This window comes from Littorina saxatilis, linkage group LG3, assembly GCF_037325665.1.
Source record: "Littorina saxatilis isolate snail1 linkage group LG3, US_GU_Lsax_2.0, whole genome shotgun sequence".
NCBI lineage: Eukaryota > Metazoa > Mollusca > Gastropoda > Littorinimorpha > Littorinidae > Littorina > Littorina saxatilis.
Genome location: NC_090247.1, coordinates 40603958 through 40625925, shown reverse-complemented (window position 1 = coordinate 40625925; position 21968 = coordinate 40603958). Strand labels below are relative to the sequence as shown.

The window sequence follows — 21968 nt, the reverse complement described above, 5'->3', positions numbered from 1 at the left end:
GGACTTGGGTATTTTAACGATTTTAAGTTCTGAGTTTAATAACACAGCACAACGATTGAATAAAAAGAACATGCTCTTACATTGTGCTTTATAATCATTCTTCAACAAGAAGATTTCAAAGAATTAACGTCATAAATGGTAGAGAACAAACAAAGCACGTTAGTGAAAAGTAAATAAGAAGAACTTAAATAATAACATGAAGATGATCAAAAAGAACAAAACGACGAAGAACAAGAAAAGAAGAAGACAATAAAAAGATAATGATGCAGCAAGAAATACACACAGACCACGCAAAGTTTGGGTGGGCACATACAATGAAAAGATAATGATGCAGCAAGAAATACACAGACCACGCAAAGTTTGGGTGGGCACATACAATGAAAAGATAATGATGCAGCAAGAAATACACAGACCACGCAAAGTTTGGGTGGGCACATACAATGCAGCAAGAAATACACAGACCACGCAAAGTTTGGGTGGGCACATACAATGAAAAGATAATGATGCAGCAAGAAATACACATAGAGCCACGCGCCACTTGTATTAATACTCTCTAATCCCTTTCCCATACGAATATATACATACATCTAAAATAATAATTAAGCCCCAAAACCAAAATCATGTATATTCTTTAAACGTGTACTTTACTAAAACTGTTTTTCTTCCTTCTCATAGAAATTCTCGAAGAACTAACTGAAGCTTGACTTGACGAAATAATAGAGCTGAGTTGGAGAAAGCAAAAATGATAACCGAGCAGTGCTGCAGCTGGTGAGTGAACACTGTTTAGTGCAACTGAACCGGGAAGTTCGGATCGGTGTCTGGCCTACTATATATATGAATTATCATATATCTCGATGATTGCATTTATTACTATTAATGTTATGTTTTATGTCTCATGACATCGGTCTTCATTCACTACAAATTGAAAGGTACACGGGCGGGGATGTAGCTCAGTCGGTAGCGCGCTGGATTTGTATCCAGTTGGCCGCTGTCAGCGTGAGTTCGTCCCCACGTTCGGCGAGAGATTTATTTCTCAGAGTCAACTTTGTGTGCAGACTCTCCTCGGTGTTCGAACACCCCCGTGTGTACACGCAAGCACAAAACCAAGTGCGCACGAAAAAGATCCTGTAATCCATGTCAGAGTTCGGTGGGTTATAGAAACACGAAAATACCCAGCATGCTTCCTCCGAAAACGGCGTATGGCTGCCTAAATGGCGGGGTAAAAAACGGTCATACACGTAAAATTCCACTCGTGCAAAAAACACGAGTGTACGTGGGAGTTTCAGCCCACGAACGAAGAAGAAGAAGAAGAAGAAGAAAGGTACACAGCTAAGATATCTCTATATAGCCACACAACCTTGCCGACACTGCATAATGAAAGACATGTCTCTTTACTGTAGACCAGATCGTTTGCTAAGCACAAGAGGTACGGATCGACAACCGCGCACCACTACCAAAGACAGGTCCGTATAAGTGCAACTGACCTCTCTAGTTCATCAGAAGGGTTTGCAACGTGTTGCCTAATTAATAATTGGAGTGGACCGGTGTCCGACCGAACTGCCCGTAATATCTATCAGGATGGGATCTTAAGGTGTTACGAGTGTGTTCGGGTTGCGGTTCTTGCTCATGTTTATACTCACTGAGTTACTTCCCTTGGATCTGGATCTGAATCTGGATCTGGATAACCCGCCTGGGTTGGTGGTTTGCGGGTGCGAATGCGTATACGCACGGTTCAGTGTGCTTTCGCGAAAGGGTGTGTCATATGCACGGCTAGAACTAAGATACTTCTTGATTTCAGTAAATAGTTTCATTACATGTCAACTAGTTCGTTTTTAAATGATTTTTTAGAGATCGCCAAATGGTATTGTGTGAATAACATCATTCGATCGATTGTACGCACGGCGCCGTGCTTCTAGTAGCTCAGTCCATTCCTTCTTTCCGGTGTGGAAACAGACGTGTTTCTGGCGAAAGAATCGGCGTTTTCAATTCGCCATATCTTCATATTCATTCGGACTAGAACAACGAAATATAAATTTCTTGTAAAAAAAATCCCGAGCCTTGCGACTCTGGTAGTCATTTTCTTACGCGAAGCGGCCTTTGGTAGGTACGACAGTTTTAGTCACCCAAGTATATCTAAAACGCACGTGGACGAGTTTTCAATGGCGTATTTGAAGTCTGTGAATGTTGTGATTACAAATCATTTCGGGGCACCCCTCAGTCTATACGTACAGACAAACAAATTGCATGGAACGAAAGTTGAGAGGCTGGAATGTAAGTTGTTGTTTTGACTTCTACAAATCTCGCAGGTCTTTTATGCAAAACAGACTCAAAATTGCATTGTTCACGCAAGTGTAGATGACGAGACTATCGAAGGAATGGAATACACTTGCCTACAGATATAATAGACAGACACTGTCTATTTATATCTATGACTTACCCTAGCCCATATGTTAGAATAAAGAACATACTTTGCTCTTTTGAATGATGTATGATTTGGCACTGTACACGGGATTTTAGACCTGCCCCCGAAGTGATTTTTCCATAAACCCGTCAAAAAGCTCACTCTGTTTTGGCCGTAAAAAGCGCCCAAATGAAGTCAATTTCTAACCTGTGTCGTGTGTTCGAAGGAGTACATCTCAGCGATGCCATTGCCTTGCAACCTCAAAGAAATATATTTTAATAACCCGCTAAATGAACGGTTTTTTAGTGTGAAATAAAAGCCGGAGATTTGCTTCGTTTCTTTGCTGTGACACAAAACCAAAACCAACTATAGATCTACGGTGACATTATGAGTTCGTTTTCGACATTGCAGTGAAGTTGCGTGGATCTTCGACGATTCCCGTTCGGTGGATAGAGCTTTGATTGAATGTAACTGCTTTGAAAAGTTACAACATGAGTCCTTGGGATCGATGTTTTTCGGTAAACTTCTTCGTATCCTTGACTTTACTTTTGACTTGAACAGATCCAGATCGGCTGGGGCTGTTGATCGCCTACACAGATCTAGATCTATATGAAGTTGACTCGACACGGCGAACTGCCGAATCCGTGCCCTCTCGTCGGTCCTACCCCCAAATCCCTTACCAGCCTCAGACCCCACCTCACCATTCTAACCTCACTGGCGTACTATGTGTGATTATCCCTTCCTCATGAAAGAGAAAGTGGAGAAAGGGGAAAAATGAAGAAATGGGTTTTTTTTGACAAATTTTTTTAAGTCCAAAAAAGATGAGAAATATTCATAACAAATTCAGTTTTGGGTCTTTTTCAAATCTGTTTGATGCATCTTTTCTGTGACCATTGTGGCTATGCACTGACACACAAATAAGTGGAGAAAAGGGAGAAATGAAGATTTTTCTCACTGCACAACAGTCAGGGATTAGGGTTACATGTTTACATGTACATTGTCAAGAGGTCAAAACAAATTTTAAAAGCTGTTGAACACTGCACTAGTGTTGCTCTAATCAAGGCGAGTCTGGAACAATAGGTCCACCCCACCAAAAAGTGAACATGGAATTAGTTATGATTTTTTGGCTTGGGTACGGCCAAGTGAACAAGGTAGGAAAGGTTAGAAATAGTCATAACAAGTTCACTTTTGGGTCTTTTTCAAATCTGTTTGCTGCATCTTTTCTGTGACCATTGTGGCTATGCACTGACACTCAAAAAGGTGGAGAAAGGGGAAAAATGAAGATTTTTTTCTCACCACACAACAGTCAGGGATAGTCAGGGATTGTTGACATGTACATTGTCAAGAGGTCAAAACAAATTTTAAAAGCTGTTGGACACTGCACTAGTGTTGCTCTAATCAAGGCGAGTCTGGAACAATAGGTCCACCCCACCAAAAATCAACATGGAATTAGTTATGATTTTTTTTGCCTTTTTGCTTGGGTACGGCCAAGTCAAAAAGGTGAGAGGGGTTACAAATAGTCATAACAAGTTCAGTTTGGGGTCTTTTTCAAATCTGTTTGATGCATCTTGTCTGTGACCATTGTGGCTATGCACTCAAAGTCAAAAAAGTGCAGAAAGGTGACAAATGAAGATTTTTCCTTCTTTCAAGACAATGTGTGATTTGGCACATTTTGCCTCAGTCTTTATCAAGAGCCTGTCTAACCCACTTTGAAGCTGTTAGAGACTGCAGTAGTGTTCCTTACATCAAGGCGAGTGCACAATGGTGCATTTCGAACCCCCCCCCCCCCCCCCCCACCCCCCCTAATGTTCACTTTAATATCAATAAATCAATAGATATTCAGTCACAGTTTAACTAACTCATTCACCCTCATCACTCACTCATCCATCCATCACAACAACACTGTTTGATGCACAAACTGCCTGCCTTCCGCACTGGGAAGCCGCTTCGCTTCGCAACAACAACAACACTGAAAACTCGCCGGGAAATACCCCCACCACACGTGTCACACGTGTGCTTGTTTCTTCCGACTAATATCAATTTTGGAGAAAAAAAGGACAAAACTGGATGAAAAATTCTACGGCCCCAGCAATCTCATTACTCTGAAAGGGGAACCGGAAGTGGCTGGTCCTCAGGTTTCAAAGTTGACCGATATTCCCACTAAAGTGACCTAGATCCAAAGCCAGCCATCCATTAGAATGTAGGTCCGTGCTCCCACAGTCCAATGCCGCGAATTGTTGTTACAGCCCCTGACTTTTTTATGTACGGAATCCGGTAGTCTTTTTGTTGTTGTTAAATAATTATATTGCCAAACGTTATGACATTTTGAGATAATTGAACAAGTTTCAATACACATTGGCTGAGCACCTGTGTGCTCAAAGGAAATGTCGCTTGTTTTTATCAAAAACTAATTTTCAATGGTCATTCGTGCAAACCGTCACACAAACATGCGTGCCTCTGTGTCTCTGTGAGTATGCGTGTGGCTGCTTTCATAGTTAGGGTGCAGGCGTTTTTAATCATTTACCCCACACCAAAAGCCCCCCCCCCCACACCACCAACCCCCCCACACACACACACACACACCCCGATACCTGTCAAATTCCCTCAGAATGCATGAACAATTCCGTTACCTCAGATCATCACCAGGAAAAATTCCTCCGCATCCAAAATATCAGGACTTTAGATATCAGATACCGACTTTATGTAATGCGCTTCAAAATCATATTCGCAAAGAGAGAGAGAGAGAGAGAGAGAGAGAGAGAGAGAGAGAGAGAGAGAGAGAGAGAGAGAGAGAGAGAGCTGGACACGAAGAAGGGAAGCTACAATCGCCCCAGGCCATATATATTATATATATGTGTGTGTGTGTGTGTGTGTGTGTGTGTGTGTGTGTGGTGTGCGATTCATAGAAATTTACTGGACAGATCTTCATGAAACTGTGCACACAAATGTTCCGACCCCCAACCCTTCACCCTGATTCAAACTCATGTATCACAAGTCCAGCGCTCCCAAATTATTTCTTTTTATCATTTTTGTCAGTCAAGATAATGGGGGTGGGGTTGGTACGGGAATAATTGTGAAGCAGACAATAAGGCAACAACTTATTTTGTTTACAGGTATTGTATATGTATACAGTGAACTTAGCTGTGTTCAAGTTTAGTTATGTTTTCTGTCGAGCGAATTTTTTTTAAATACGTTTTTACTACTAAAGGAGTGATAATTTTATGTGTACGCCCTCGAGAAACCTCGATCATTTTCTGAAAATGCACGTTGATAAGTACCGTTTTATGATAAAGTTATACTCTCCATTCATTTATATACACAAACTAATGTTTCATTTATTATTTGTAGAGCTAAATATGTCAGTCGGGATCATGTTAAGAATCGCAGTGTTTTTCGCAAAATCGTACTTGACAACCCCCAGTAAAAAAATTCTAAAACAAAAGTTAATACGTCAACCTCTTTTTTTCTTTGCACAGATGTGTCCATATTGCTTAGAGGAACCTGTGCACAAAATGTGTAATGTTTCTTTCACGCGATTTGAACACACAAGTAACCCCTTAAGAATCGCAGTGTTTTTCGCAAAATCGTACTTGACAACCCCCGGTAAAAAAATTCTAAAAAAAAAATTAATACGTCGACCACCTTTTTTCTTTGCACAGATGTGTCCATATTGCTTAGAGGAACCTGTGCACAAAATGTGTAATGTTTCTTTCACGCGAATTTTTTTTAAATACGTTTTTACTACTAAAGGAGTGATGATTTTATGTGTACGCCCTCGATAAACCTCGATCATTTTCTGAAAATGCACGTTGATAAGTACCGTTTTATGATAAAGTTATACTCTCCATTCATTTATATACACAAACTAATGTCTCATTTATTATTTGTAGAGCTAAATATGTCAGTTGGGATCATGTTAAAAATCGCAGTGTTTTTCGCAAAATCGTACTTGACAACCCCCAGTAAAAAAATTCTAAAAAAAAAGTTAATACGTCGACCCCCTTTTTTCTTTGCACAGATGTGTCCATATTGCTTAAAGGAACCTGTGCACAAAATGTGTAATGTTTCTTTCACGCGATTTGAACACACAAGTAACCCCTTAAGGTCACCTGCTCATGGCCTAAAAGATGGGCAAGTCTTCGGCCAAGCTTACTAATTCTCAAATGAATGCGCAGAGACAACTGCGTGATGATGCCTTTTGGGCATAATTTGCTTTCTCAGTAAAGTTCAGAAGAGATCCAGACAGAAGAGTTTCGACCAGTGAGTCAACAACTACATCATCATATTACCTCTTCTTGGCCATACTAGGTGACTTCCTTATATGCAATTCGTTCATAGATCATGCAGCTATCAGAAGCGATCCCTCCCGCTCCCCAAATCCGTTATTAGAGAACTGATCTCACGAAACACACGTGTAAGTAATATTATATAAGACCCACCACAAACGGCTTTAGATGGAACCCACCTTCAGTTACAGACGGATCAGCAGAAGATTTTTAAAGCACTCTTATACACAATCAAACCTACCGTTCAACATCTTTGCATTCCTCGTTAATCGAGTCTGACAGCTTGCGAACTTCATCCATGGTGCGCAGCAGTCCCATTTAGAGAACACTTCATTCACTTATGTTGCGCGGTACTGCGGCACTGTGTCACCGTGATATCAAAGATATAAACGATTATGCAGAAAAGACGAACGTTAACCTCGCCGCCGTTTACGGAGCTCTGAAAAGGCTGCAGAGATAACACAACTTTTTTTCTGTGCTTTTATCTTTTCTTCCTTTTTTAAATTATTATTTCTTCTTCTTCTTCTTTGTGTGTGGTTACTTTCTTCTTTTTTTTTCTTTCTCAAAATATCTCCCTTCTTGATTTAAAAAAAAAAAAAGTCTATGTAATAATCACTGCGGCTGCTTTTAGTGACATATCATCAAAAACAAGGAAGTCGCTGATGCCGTTAATGCTTACTATTGCTAATGCTGATTAGTACAATCTTTCATCTCTGTCCACTCTTGTCAGTGTGTAGCGTTCAGTAAAATACCACACCACGACTACTGACTACGCGCAAATGTAGAAACAATACTGTTGCAGCTGTCGAAGTCACGTTGCTCAATGGTTCGTTGCTGATAACGCAGGAAACGGTTATGATCAGACTTTTCTATCTTTATAACCGGGATGGGTTTCTTGATTTCTCCATTGGATGGCGTTTCCATCACAGTGTTTGAGTACGCCTGTGCTGTAGTGTCCTACATAGCACATTTTTGCTGCTCCTTATTATTGTATCTCTAGCGACAATACCAATAATTTCTTTCTACGTAATTATCTGAAACATTCATTCTGCAAGAAAACAAGAAAACGAAAATCACCTTTCTTCGGAGGAAACACGGTGGTCACAAACAACCATATCATCGAACTTCCAAACGCTCAAATACAATCAAACAGACAATATACATTCACTTTTCGTCGAAAAATCCCTTTTTCTACAACCCTGCAACTATAACTATTAAGGCTAAACAAAGCCGACACGTCTGCAATTGATGATTTATAAACTCATTAATTAAATAAACGCTTGCATTCTCTCTCTCTCTCTCTCTCTCTCTCTCTCTCACACACACACACACACACACACACACACACACACACACACATGAACACTAACTTGAACACTTTATCCGAACACATACTTCAGGAAGTCCAATGATCAGTTTTCGCTATCATCTGCACGTGTTTATTGTTTTCATTTTTACCTCGCGTGTTATCTAACACATGAGCATACCTATGACATGCACACACTGATAACTATAAACTAGCAACACATAAGTCGATATATGTAAGTCCACAACAATGAGGAAGCGAAGATAAAACTTCAATCCAGATAGCGTGTCTACATAGCGTTCTACTGAGAAATTCTGTTTGCACCTGAAGAACGAGGGTCGATATTCGTGCATGCTGCACTGTCTTAATGATAACTTTCTTTTCTTTATTTGGTGTTTAACGTCGTTTTCAACCGTTCAAGGTTATATCGCGACGGGGAAAGGGGGGGGGGGATGGGATAGAGCCACTTGTTAATTGTTTCTTGTTCACAAAAGCACTAATCAAAAAATTGCTCCAGGGGCTTGCAACGTAGTACAATATATGACCTTACTGGGAGAATGCAAGTTTCCAGTACAAAGGACTAAACATTTCTTACATACTGCTTGACTAAAATCTTTACAAACATTGACTATATTCTATACAAGAAACACTTAACAAGGGTAAAAGGAGAAAGAGAATCTGTTAGTCACCTCTTACGACATGCTGGGGAGCATCGGGTAAATTCTTCCCCCTAACCCGCGGGGGGAGTCTTAATGATAACACATGCTGGTCTTGATTGGCATTTAAATATCTGACCAACGGGGTGGTCTCTTGTATCTGGCTTTGCAAAAGGTTCACGATATATAACAGCGATGATCACAGCATATCTTCGATTACCTCTGGATGATTTGTCAGTCTTTACACAGGAATATTTTTGAAGTCGGGAAAAGAAGCATTTGTTTGGAAGAACATTATTGGCTGCTTGCTCATATGTTGTAAACATAGAGAGACAACAGCACCCAGGGACAGCGATACGAATCTTTGAAACGAGGGTGGAAAGAAAAACTCTCTCTTTTTCTTTCTTTCTCTTTCTCTCTCTCTCTCTCTCTCTCTCTCTCTCTCTCTCTCTCTCTCTCTCTCTCTCTCTCTCTCTCTCTCTCTCTCTCTCTCTCTCTCTCTCTCTCTCTCTCTCTCATTTTACGAGCGTTTAGCCTGTGTGATTTCTTGTTTCAGAAACACCTCCAGACGTTGATGGTTATGCCAAGGCTGAGCAGCTAGAAGCACTCAAGGTGTTTCAGTTGGCACACGGTGCAGTCAAAAACTAATTACCTGAACAATGTATCGTTCTTGAGACAAACAGAATCGGAGTTGTGCGTGTGTACATTCACACAACATACGTGCACGATATAAGCGACCCGGCATAATTGGGAGTGGGAGAAGAAGGAGGGGGAGGGGAGAAGAAGGAGGGGGGTGGTGGGAGTAGAGAGAGAGAGAGAGAGAGAGAGAGAGAGAGAGAGAGAGAGAGAGAGACAAAGAGAGAGAGAGAGAGAGAGAGAGAGAGAAACAGGGGGGGGGGGGGGGGGGGGGCAAAAAGTTTAATTGCCAAAAAGACTCTGATGCTTTCCGCGATGATTACAAATACAATTGGAATGAAAGAAACGATTTGCTGAACAGAAGCGGTTGGAATGCTAGCCTGCTAAATAAAGATACCCTTCTTCCCGTTTTAACCACCTTGTAAATCATCACAGACCCGCCAAGGTTTTTTACACTGCCTAAACTCCTCAGGTCCCACATACCACAATTTAACTGCACAGTTGTGCAAAGTGGGGATATTTTGCTGATTATATTTCGCACATTTGTCGACCACTTGCAGTTCGAAAGAGAGGGAGGGAGGGAGAGAGAGAGAGAGAGAAGACCACACACACACACACGTAAGGTAAGCAGATACACACTCTTGCAGTTTACCAATAACGATGAAACTATGAAGTAAACAGACACAATCGATCAACAGACGAAAAAAACTAATGCCAGTGCCACGCCTACAAATAATCAACAAGCCAGTACAGCAACTACGAAACATACACATACATAAATCAACCAACCAACCAAAGAAACCAACCAACCAAATACTTCCCTGCAACACAAATTTATCAATCGCACTCACCTATCATCCCCGTTAGCCAGATCCTTATTCTCAGTCGACAAGCCGAGCTGCTTGAGGAACGACTCCGGAATACTAGGCGTCACAGCATCGTCTGTGGGCGAAGATGGTCGCAACACTTCCTCCCCGCCACTGTCACTCATCGTCGACGAAGTGGTATTATCCATCCTGCAAGTGTCGTCGTTGTCGTCCGAAACCACAGAAATGTAAGGCTCACTGGGATGCTGCTGTTGCTGTGACGAAGTGGAAGATGAAGACGTTCTTGCGGAAGACCTCTTAGAGGCTGGGTGCGTACCGTTGCTGCTTCCAGACAGGAGTTCAGAATCCGACTCGGCGTGCTCCGACAGCTCTGGCATTTTCATGCTCTTCATCTGCTCCCGCTTTCTGGCCAGGTTGTTCTGTGTTGAAGAAAGAAAGTGAAGAGTGGTGAGAGAGCAGCTGAGAATGGAATAATCAGCGGTGCCAATGAGAACCGACGGACCCAAGCAATGTGATGAAGCAAAGTGGTAACGATGAAGATAGACAGCATAAGAGGCTGTGGTAAGTGAGTGCACTCCTATGCTAACGGGTTGCATTTTGTTGCGCATGAAACCCAATCTATCCGCGTTTGTGTTTCTGCCAAGATTTTCAGATTTTTTTTTTCCCCCGTGTATTTTTTGTCGTTCGTCTGTCTGTGTTTGGCATTGAAGCGGAACAACTAGCGTTTGCTATAAGCAGCTGTTGTATATGCTATCATTTTTACAGAGAAGTTGTCGAAATCAAGTTTGATCTGAAAACCAGGACGAAGGTTGACATTATTACAACAATTACTGTTGATCTAAGTTTGACAAAAACCCATCCTCTACATTTTCTAAAGGAAAAAGATACGCGCAGAACCAACGCGAACACAAATCACTGCTGTCGGAAAGCTGTCTGCTATACTGATTTATATACTGAGCCTCAAATACCACCACCAAGGGATGAATATAACCGACAGCTGACAAGCTCTGACTACGACATATCCCTCAAGTTTTGCCAATGACAATCAGAAAAGGTCAAACACAGAGGAATGCACTTGGACAACCGCTTTGTCTGTTTTAAGTGACTTCCTCTTGAAAATGTGTAGCGCGTGCTGTCATTAAACCTGTGAAGTGGCTCCAACACGTGTAACACTTCAGTGGTCATAACGCCAAGTTGTGGAAACCATTGGATTATGAATGAAACAATACAAAGTTAAAATGCTTCTGACCCGAAAGTGCCCGTGACATGAAGCCCTAAATTGACAACGTTTGAGAGAGAGACAGACAGAGACAGAGAGAAAGACGGGGGAGAACGAACAAAAAGAAGTTGAGGGGGCAGAAGAGAACGACGAGAAAGAAGGAGGAGACAGTCAGATATATAGTACAGATGGAAGGTACAAATAGACAGACAGATAGACGGGCAGACAGAAATGTTTGAATAAATGGACGCAGCTATACGACATGGAAATTCCAATTTCCCACCATGGCAGAACGGCACAGGCCTAGGTTTCCGCCAATGTACTGAACCGACAAAGCAAGTATTGTTACACCAAATACGTTTTGCTCTCCGTAGAGAACGGCACAGGTTTTTGATCACCTAGACCTAGAATAAAACCCATCCATGGCTTCGAAAATGGCAAAGGAAATGGTACATCCGCTGAGAATACATACATACACATCTGATATTTTGGTGCAAAACGCGGATGGACATTCTCGACGCATTACATTATATTACATTCTTTCTGTTTCAAGAAGGCAGTAAATCTCCCAATGCAACTAAGATTCAGACACTGATAAGATGCGTCAGTCTAGAGTTCTCAGTCTTCAAACCTCACCGTACGTCTTCTTCAATAATATTCTTCTCCTTCAATAGTAAAAGCGAAAGAATGTTTTTTAAGCTTCGTTATACGGAGTTTCCTTGAGCATAAATCAGCCATTCAGGAAGAAAACGTTCATAAACGACAACTTGCAAAGTGGTTTTACCTGGTCTGCCTTGCAGAAAATAACTAACGCTGTTTGGAAGCTGATTTTAGAAACTCATTAGAAGATCATTTCACACAAGTTTCAATTAGAGCTTACCACCTTTATAAAGAAAATCTTTCAAGACACCAGTAACACTATTCTATCTTGAAATTTATGGAAGTGTCTGTATACACAGGTAATACAAAAGCGCAGATACTCACTCTCACGAAGAGCCATTTTGACTTCGTGGACACGTTTGTGCATTGCATATGGGGGAGTTGCACAGCAAACTACCAAGTTAAAATCAGTTCAAGATGTTCGCCCGCGTTGCTCGCAAACAGTGAAGTGATGCGTAACTCAATGCATCGGTGGCTGCTCTGTCACGCTTCATTACAAAATGAACTGATATGAATCGGTTATATGCTGCGCTGAATTACAATGCCTACAACACTGACACGCATAAACGCAGATCATGATGTACCTCACTAATCATGTAATGATATTGTCGTGTCATATAATTGCTGCCAGCTTTTTGTGTTTGTGTGTGTTTTTTTTTAAAATGTTAGTATACCCCTATGATGTCTCCTTTATAGATATACAATAATTATTTCACTCTGACGATGTGTAACGGTCAATTAATAGTTATCGCTACTTTTCGAACCTTTGTGGGGTTTAATTATATTGTGTGTACATATATATACGTCACACGAACACGTGGGTAGGAGAGAGAGAGAAAGAGAGAGAGAGAGAGAGAGAGAGAGACAGACAGAGAGACAGAGAGAGACAGAGAAGGACAGAAAGAGACAGAGACAGGGACAGAAACACAGAGAGAGACAGACAGATATTCAGACAGTGAGACAAAGACACACACACACACACACACACACACACACACACACACACACACACACACACACACACACACAGACAGACAGAGCAACACAGAGAAAGAAACACACACACACACACACACACACACACACACACACACACACACACACACACACACACACACACACACTCTCTCTTTTTCCCACCCTTTCCCCTCTTTCCTCCACTTTTCTATTCATCTGTCTCTAATCCCCCCCTCCTCCCCCAAGTCCCACCCCCTCTTCTAATTCAAATCACAACTTAGGATTAGTTTAAAGAGACGAAACGCCGATGATAACATACGCGGCCAGCTCAAGGCGCCCGGAGCATTACAAACTGGATGACTAATACATTAAACAAGGAAACACATTATGCAGCCATTATATTACCTTCCGCCTGTGGACTCCAAAAGACGACATCATCAATGGTGCGATATTCAACACTCATCTATTGTGAATTACCTTCGTGGTTTCGGGCTTTTGACTGTCCGTCTCCCTATCTATCTGTCTGTCTGTCTGTCTGTCTGTCCGATCCCTCTTTCTCTCCACCCCCCCCCCCCCCCCCCCCCAACTTTTCTGTCACTGAGTTTCTGTCTATCTATGTATCCCCCCCCTCCTCCTCTCTTAATGACTGCACAGTCAAGTTGTCCCTTTCCTTTTGATCGTATGTCTGTCTCTGTCCTCCGCTCTCTCTCACACCAAGAGCCTATTATACATAATTCCTTTACTCGCCATGCGTGATCTTTTTGTCCTGCTCCTTCTTCGTGTCTGACGCTGTTCCTCTCTTTCTCTGTGTATCCCCCCCCCTCTCTCTCTCTTTCTCTCTCTCTGTCTCTCTCTGTCTGTCTGTCTGTCCGTCTGTCTCTCTCTTTCTCTCTCTCTCTCTCTCTCTCTCTCTCTCTCTCTCTCTCTCTCTCTCTCTCTCTCTCTCTCTCTCTCTTTCTCATCCACCCTCTTCCCCACCTCCAATTGTCCAATAACGTTGTAAATCATAAATGTCAGAATGACGCTTCCGATGGCAATCAAAATACACGATCAATCAAGAACGCGTTTATCCCTCAGTCACACTCGCACATTCTTGCTTGTCTCTGTCTGGAGGTTTCAGTTCACAGTCTTCATACCGGCTAACCGTCTTCCTCAATACTATTCTTCTTCTTCAATAGTATTCCTCTTCTGCAATAATATTTCCGAGTCCCTGTCCTCAATTATGTTCATCGTTTTCAATAATATTCCTCTTTTTCAAGAATTTACCCCACTGTCCTCAATAAGAGTATATTTTTGAATAGTATTTCATTCGAAATGATTCCCACGTCCTGTCTGCAATCATTATTTTCTCAGTGGACACACAAAAATAAAGCCAAAACGGTATTGCCGCAAAGACAGACGTTCAAGTTAGTCTCCACCTGCTGCAGAGAAACTAAACATCGCAACCAAAACAGTCTGACTGGATACAAACACCAGGAAATTAATGAATCCTCGATTCACATCTCACTATCTCAGTCTTTCACTCACATTCCACTCGAAACGATTTCTGCCCTGTCTTAAAAATTGCCGGAGTTTTACATGGAAGTATTTTTTTAAATTGACATCTGAAATTTGAAAACAACTAAAGACAAAACATGATGTTTTCAAGCTGTAAACCTTCAACACAGACGCAAAACCTCTACACTCAATATCCGACGGAATATAACAGCTTTGATCCCTACTTGACCAAAACTAACACTCAGCCGGGGTCATTCTTTGCCTCTCTAGCTCGCGGGAACTGGAACGCTTTATCTCCAGCTGTGGTTGTGTGCACACTCAAACGCATGGCATGCGTCGATCCCCGTGTAAACTGTATCCTATCTCTGCTGCCCTCCCCCCTCTTAGACTCTTCCCCCATCACACATACACACACTGCAATACCCAGGTAGCAGAACTGTTCGAGAACTGAGCACCATACATAGCCATCACTCATTGCCGTGAGTCAGCAATGATAATGAAATGGGCATATCTCACTGCCAGACGCTGGCAAGGCCACATGTCGGGCCGGGGGCTTGTCATAAACCTCCACAGGCTTACCTCCAAGTTACGGTTCATGTACACTGCACTGTGGCTTCTTTTTTTCTACCAGAATATCGGAACACCTACGCCATGTATTTCTGGCTGTTCTTCAGCCTCATACTGCCAGAGGTTATAATGACACCGAACCAGGGATAATCAATCAATCAACCAATTAAGTCAATCACTCAATCAATTGATGACTGACTGACTGAATGAATGAACCAATCAATTAATAATCAATATATTAATCAATCCATCAATAAACCAATCAATCAATCTGTAAATCAAGCAAATCAACCAACCAATCAATTAATAATCAATATATTAATCAATCCATCAATAAACCAATCAATCAATCTGTAAATCAAGCAAATCAACCAACCAATCAATTGATGAATGAATGAATGAATGAATGAATGAACCAATCAATCAATCAATAATCAATCTCTCAATCAATCCATCAATAAACCAATCAATCAACCTGTTACTTAATCGATATTTTGATCAATTAGTGGAATACAACCTAAAAAAAACGCCTCATTTTTCGCCTGCTGAATACTGTTTTGTAAAATGGAGAAAAAATGTTAAGAAGTTCTATAGTAACACAGGCGTGCTCCACATTTCCATATAAAACCTGCACAATTAATACCGCGCACAATAGTGGGATAAGAAAGAAGTCTCTGACTTTACTTGAGTATACATACACTGACATAACAAACACTGGTGTTGGTCAAAAACAGACTAATGGATTGTCGCAGATCACTCGAAAAATACAATGAATCCTTACCAAAGCAAGGAACGCCATCGCAGGTAAGCAAGTCAGCTTTCTTTATGTCAAAAGATTCCAAACTAATCAGTACAGCACACACAAACACGTCTATACAGCCTCTGTTCCCTTGGGCACTGTTTCCCGCACACAGCTCGCTTCGATATCAACCCTGCCGGATATTGTGATCAAAACAGAACCAGCTGTCGGAGAACAAGCTCAGAAGATATCCAGGAAGTCTGGTGATGACAGACACAGGCACAAGGGTATAATGTGAATCTAGGTAACCTCAAAGCCAAATTGCGCTCATGAAAGTACAGTGGTACCTGCAATGAAAGGACACCCGTGGGACCAGCCAGGAGTACCATTGTATGTTTTAGGCACGTTTTCATAACAGCAATATATTTAGGTCAATAAACAGAGGGACAACACAAAGTGTGCTTCTTTTGGGAAAGGTCTTCCCGTCGGAGTGGCCTGGCATTTCAGGTACTGCAGTTGACATCTGCTGCATCCAACCTAGGATTTAAAGCTAAAGAAACAAGCGGGGTTTAAACTACGACTTGAGACACCAGACGGTCTCACACTGAACTACGGTTCTCACTTTCAAAGGAAGGGAGACACACGTGCAGATAAAACGCAATCAAGTTAAGATAGGTTAGGATATAGGTCCCTGGCTAGGTCAAGCAAAAGTTAAAGACAAGTCATGCAATTATCATTATAAAAAAATCATTGAACAGTATTGGTCACCGCAAAAATCTGTCCCCCTATATTATAACGTCCGTAACTTATGAAAGCTTTTTGGCCGCGAACAGGGTCAATGACTCAGGCAAACTGACTGACTAAATGAAGCAATTCAGCGACTTTCACCTCAACGCCACGACATGGCGAACGAATAAAGGTACTCACGACCAACTGACAGTTCAAGCAAAGACTGACAAAAAGGACACAAATACAACAAAAAGCATAGCATGTTCCAGTCTAGGTATCTAAGAGATCGACGCATCAAAGCATGTTGGCTGAAGACATAATTTACACAGGCTATCAGTCAACCATCCGACTAACCAAAAGCGTGTCTATTGTCATCCACCCTAAAAAAAACTTCGAAGAATCCCTGTAAATAACTTACCTACCAGTTGTGTGGTCTGAGAAGGGCAGTGAGCAAGATGCAGCAGGAAAACTTGCTGCCAGTTTCACACGAACAAGGCCGGGAGTCCCCCCCCCCCCTCCCCTCCACCTCAACAACCCACCCCCCTCCCCCGGTCCCCCAATTCACCTGCACATCTAATCGTGAGAATTCGCAGCTTTGCCACACAGGTGAATTTCGCAACCAGCGCGCAGGAGATAGGCGCAATTCAAATAAAGCGTGAGGCAAGCCAAGGAAAGCAACAAAAATGTGTAAACGATTCCAGGATGCAGAAAGTGAGGATGTTTTTAGATGAAAGTGAGAAAGGGCAAAACGAGCTTTGCGCCACTGTTGATAAACAATGCACTCAAAGGTGTAGCCGTGAGTTACGTGCACTGAGATGACAGAAGAGATGCAGAGTTAGACTGAGGTAGTTACAAATCACAGGAACGGCATAGTTTTTAAAAAAAGTTCCCATTCACTTCGGCTACAGAAAACACCACTAGCTAAAGGAATTTCCAAATCACTGCAACGGTCTAGAAAAGAATGGCCTTACATTCATCTATTTCGGCCGAAATGAGAAACGCTTTTCTAGTCTCTTCTCCAACAGAAGTGACTTGAGCGAAACCACCATCCTGTTAAAGATCTAACTGAAAACAGTTGCAATTTAACGAACATATAGGTAACGGACCAAGGCGAAACCTCCGTACTGCAATAGTTATCATTGAAAACGATCACATTGAACCTGTAAAGCCTGATATCAACTGGGCGGAGTCGACTTCGAGAAGACTACTCCACGATGCTAGCTGCACTGAATTTTCGGTAAAAAGACTTCACCAAGTCTTCGCGAAACCAACTTCGGGCTCATTTAAATAAGGAAGGCCTTTAAGCACAAACAGCTAAAGTCTGAATGGTCGTAAATCCAGCTATTTCGGCTGCAGGGAACTATGCTCCATCCCCTTTTCCAACAAGCGGGTCTTGAGCAAAACCGCTATACTCCAATATAGATCTTACTGAACACAGTTGCACTGAACCAATATACGATGGGTTGTTGCGAACCAACAGTACTGCAACTGATCTGATGGAATACAACTACACTGAACTAGTAAAGGTCAAACTGAGATAGTGCTCAAACGTTTGCACCTGATAACAGAGTTGCCCCCCCCCCCCCCCCCCCGCATCCCCTTCCCATCCCCCGGCAAAAGAAGTATGACTGCGTAAGTGGCGGGGTAACTCCTGCCATACACGTAAAAACCCACTCGTACAAAAAACGAATGTACCCCACGACCGTACAGGAAGAAGTAGAAGAAGAAGAAGAAGAAGAAAGAGAAACTGAAAGGAGGAGGAGATCGAAGAAGAGAGTTCTATCGTAATTGCAGATTAGCACACATCAGCGAAACAAATGCAACTGAACCCAACTATCAAAGCCGCAATCAAATTTAATTGGCCAATAACCTGTTGCCATAAATATTGCCAGCTAAGCAACAACTGTTCCAAAGCAGTTCGCTCTTCCTGCATGCACCTGAGATTCTGAACCATAACAGATCACTCAGACCGTGTAACCGGTGACAGCAATATTCCAACACCTACAAACATTGGACCAAATGGTGTGCATACAAATGACCAAACAAACACGCCGCTTCAAAAATATGTCACGTTTTCATCATTCCATACGTCCAAGACATATTCGAAGTAGTTTGCAAAAGGTTACGTTGACTTTCCTCATCACAAAAAGAGATATAATGTATGCGTAGAGTACGGAGTGCGGCCCCTGCAAGGAGCGAAGGTAGCGAATTAAGCTGTCTCAATCGACACAATGGTTCGTAAACTAAACATCCGAGTGTCCTTTACGCTTCTTATACGAACGTGAAATCCTTGTGAACTCAAAGTCAATAAGAAAAGCCAAGCGCAAACGGTTAAGGCTACTGTTCTTGACTTGATTCTCTACACAATAATGGTGCGATTTGCACAGGTACCGTGTAACTTTGGCAAGTGTAACTTCTACCTTGAAGGCTGAGAAAAGAAGGGTTTCCTGGGTCTTAACACAAGCTTCCATCTTCTATCTTTCAAATGTGAGCAGTTCTTTCTGATGAGGTCATGACTTACTGAGGTTATTTTTGTATCAGTAATGAGAATGGTTGTGATGGCGGGTGCATGCACTACCTCCACTCAGTCACTAGATTCTCCTCCCGCGGCTGTGCCACGCGTATCATATCAACTGATATTCTTAAGATAATGGAGAATATTTGGGGTAGCCTTGAAACATTTTCATTTTCAACAATGTTTGCAATATTCTTGCTGGTTTGATTCAATATTAAAAACAAAAACAACAACAAACAAAACACCATTTCTTTCTTAATGTTACCAGCATGAAAGTTCGTCTTTTGGTCTTACGTTTCTATATCGTGTAAAAGTGTCAATGGACATTTTCCCGCTCTTCTAGTTGCCAAAAAATTGCCTCTTTCGATCACTTTCAAGTCCAATAAAAGCAATTGAATATCTTAGCTGGCTAGAGCCTCAAAATACCCCGGCGTACGGAGCGACTCGACCAAAACAAGGTAACACAGAAGAAATTCCAATTCTCAACACAAACACAGACCCTCCGACCACACCGAAACGAAGCGACCTGTTGACAAGATAGAGAAGGAAAAAACAAACAGTAGCTGCAATGTGTAACAGCACAAAGCTATTCTCGCTAAAAGGGCCCTCTTCTGTGTAACCTTTTGACGATCGTGGGTTGTGGAACATTCCCTGCTGCAGCAGGATTCGATGCCCGCTGGGAGACAACATCTGGCATTTTGACTGTTTACGACTCCCGGCTTCCATTCCCCATAGGAATAAAGCAAGTATTGGCAGGGCATCGAGTTATCAGAGCCAGAGGAGAAAACATAATACAAATTAGTAATGATTTGCTGATGGAGCGGTAAAACAAAGCCCGGTAAAGCTTAAATACAATTTGGCCAGGATCAGCGGTATTCTCTCTTCGTTCACTTCTGAACATTTCAAACTCGTGTGTTTCGTTACTGTATCAATATCAAAATACTATTTACTCACTGTTTTATCTTTAATCGGTGGAACCAGACTCGGACTGCCCCCAAAAGATCCAAAACAAGAACACCAGACACAGAGGTATTCCTAAGCCAGCAAACAAAATGGAACTTCTCACAGACAGAATACCCTACAGTCAGCCACAGACTATGCAGTTCGTACTCACTGTTCACCCGACAGCTGAGGTCAATAACATTAGTTAGTTAACACGCCTAGTCCTATTGAGCAAGGCGGATGATTACACACGCCTATCACGTCTTTCAGCTACGCAGGACTGCTTATACGTTACGTACTCTCATAATTTGATCATGCACCATCCAAACTTCTGCCAACCCCCCCCCCCCCTCCCTTCCCCCCGACTACCCCCCCCCCCCCCCCCCATGTCAAACTGACACTACACTGAGACGAAGACTGCGCAAAAAATAACATGCTAGTGTTATCAGACGATGTTTTTCTTGTCTGATCGATCATAACCTTTTTGTCTTATTCGAGATCTTGAGATGACAAAAAACTAATTACCACCCAATGGCTGAATGTGTACTGTCTTTAAAGCCACAGCTACACTATATATACATCCCTCAGATTTTATATCAATTTTATTATGGACAAACATTTATTCCGGCGTTTGTAGAGCAGAACGAGTGCGTTTAGACATTGAGATCCTCATTTGCCCGCTACAGATATTGTTTTCCATCACTAACTTCGTAACCATTAACACTTCGACTCAATCACACGTAAGCATTAAGCAGATACAATATAGATCTTTGGCTTAAAAGTATACGTCTTTGCTCTCAATTTCGTTCTCCCCATAAAACGTAGATTCTCTTTAACAAAAAATTCCTCGGCAACTTCGGAGAGTCAACGCGGGGAAAAAACCTGTGGCTACAATCCCTCTGATAGACAACGTACCTACTCTTGGCTTTGATCTCACACAAAACATACACAATTTTCTGCGGCACAAAGTCCAGCAGATCTTCAGAGAATTTGTACTCAAAACAACACAACACAGCACCAGCGAAACTCTCGATATGACCATTGCTACCTGTGCATCACAACTCATGTTGTCCACTAATTCGTCCTTCCCCCCACCTACACCACCATCTTCTCCCCTACCACCCCGACTGTAAAACAAAACGTACGGCATCACAAGTGATCTGCTAAACCAGCTTTGGCTTCCTTTTCACCGTGTAACTAAAGCAAGACCGAATTCTCCGTGGCATGTGTGTGGATTGCTATAGTTGATGACCTTTTGTCGCAAACAAAAATAGTGAGTCAACTCTGCGGCAACTCTGCGACATCTCAAGCCGGTTTCGCTTCACCATATTTCTTTCTTTATTTGGTGTTTAACGTCGTTTTCAACCACGAAAGTTATATCGCGACGGGGAAAGGGGGGAGGTGGGATAGAGCCACTTGTCAATTGTTTCTTGTTCACAAAAGCACTAATCAAAAATTTGCTCCAGGGGCTTGCAACGTAGTACAATATATTACCTTACTGGGAGAATGCAAGTTTTCAGTACAAAGGACTTAACATTTCTTACATACTGCTTGACTAAAATCTTTACAAATATTGACTATATTCTATACAAGAAACACTTAAGGGAAAAAGGAGAAACAGAATCCGTTAGTCGCCTCTTACGACATGCTGGGTAGCATCGGGTAAATTCTTCCCCCTAACCCGCGGGGGGTGCTTCACCATATGAGTTCGTCCCATTCCAAACCGCAGAACATCCTTCCGTACTCACACCAAAGAGTGTATCCCTACGGTCCGTAGGGATACACTCTTTGCTCACACACAGTGATTTTCATCATCAGTCTAACTGTCTCATATAAAGAGCTAAAAAGAAATTTATAAAAACTTACATTTACGGGGCTGGGGCTTTAAGTACCAACTTCGTTCTATCAAACCAGGATCTAAGGAATAATCCGAGTCAAAGAACGGGTCCACAGATTGGGAGTTCGCGTGTCTGGCACCGGTGGAAGAGGATTGGACGCATTCTACGTCCGTGACTCCAGGGTCAAACCAGG

The 21968-nt window shown here is 42.1% G+C and overlaps 1 protein-coding gene across 3 annotated transcripts in view; it reads right to left on the bottom strand.

Moving 5' to 3' along the window:
• Window positions 1-21968, bottom strand: part of LOC138962353 (uncharacterized) — a 196312-nt gene that overhangs the window by 31555 nt on the left and 142789 nt on the right. For all 3 annotated transcript variants that reach the window (XM_070334138.1, XM_070334139.1, XM_070334140.1), the window contains exon 29: window positions 10137-10531. In XM_070334138.1, the coding sequence (XP_070190239.1) occupies window positions 10137-10531 (395 nt within the window). The remainder of the gene's footprint in view (window positions 1-10136; window positions 10532-21968) is intronic.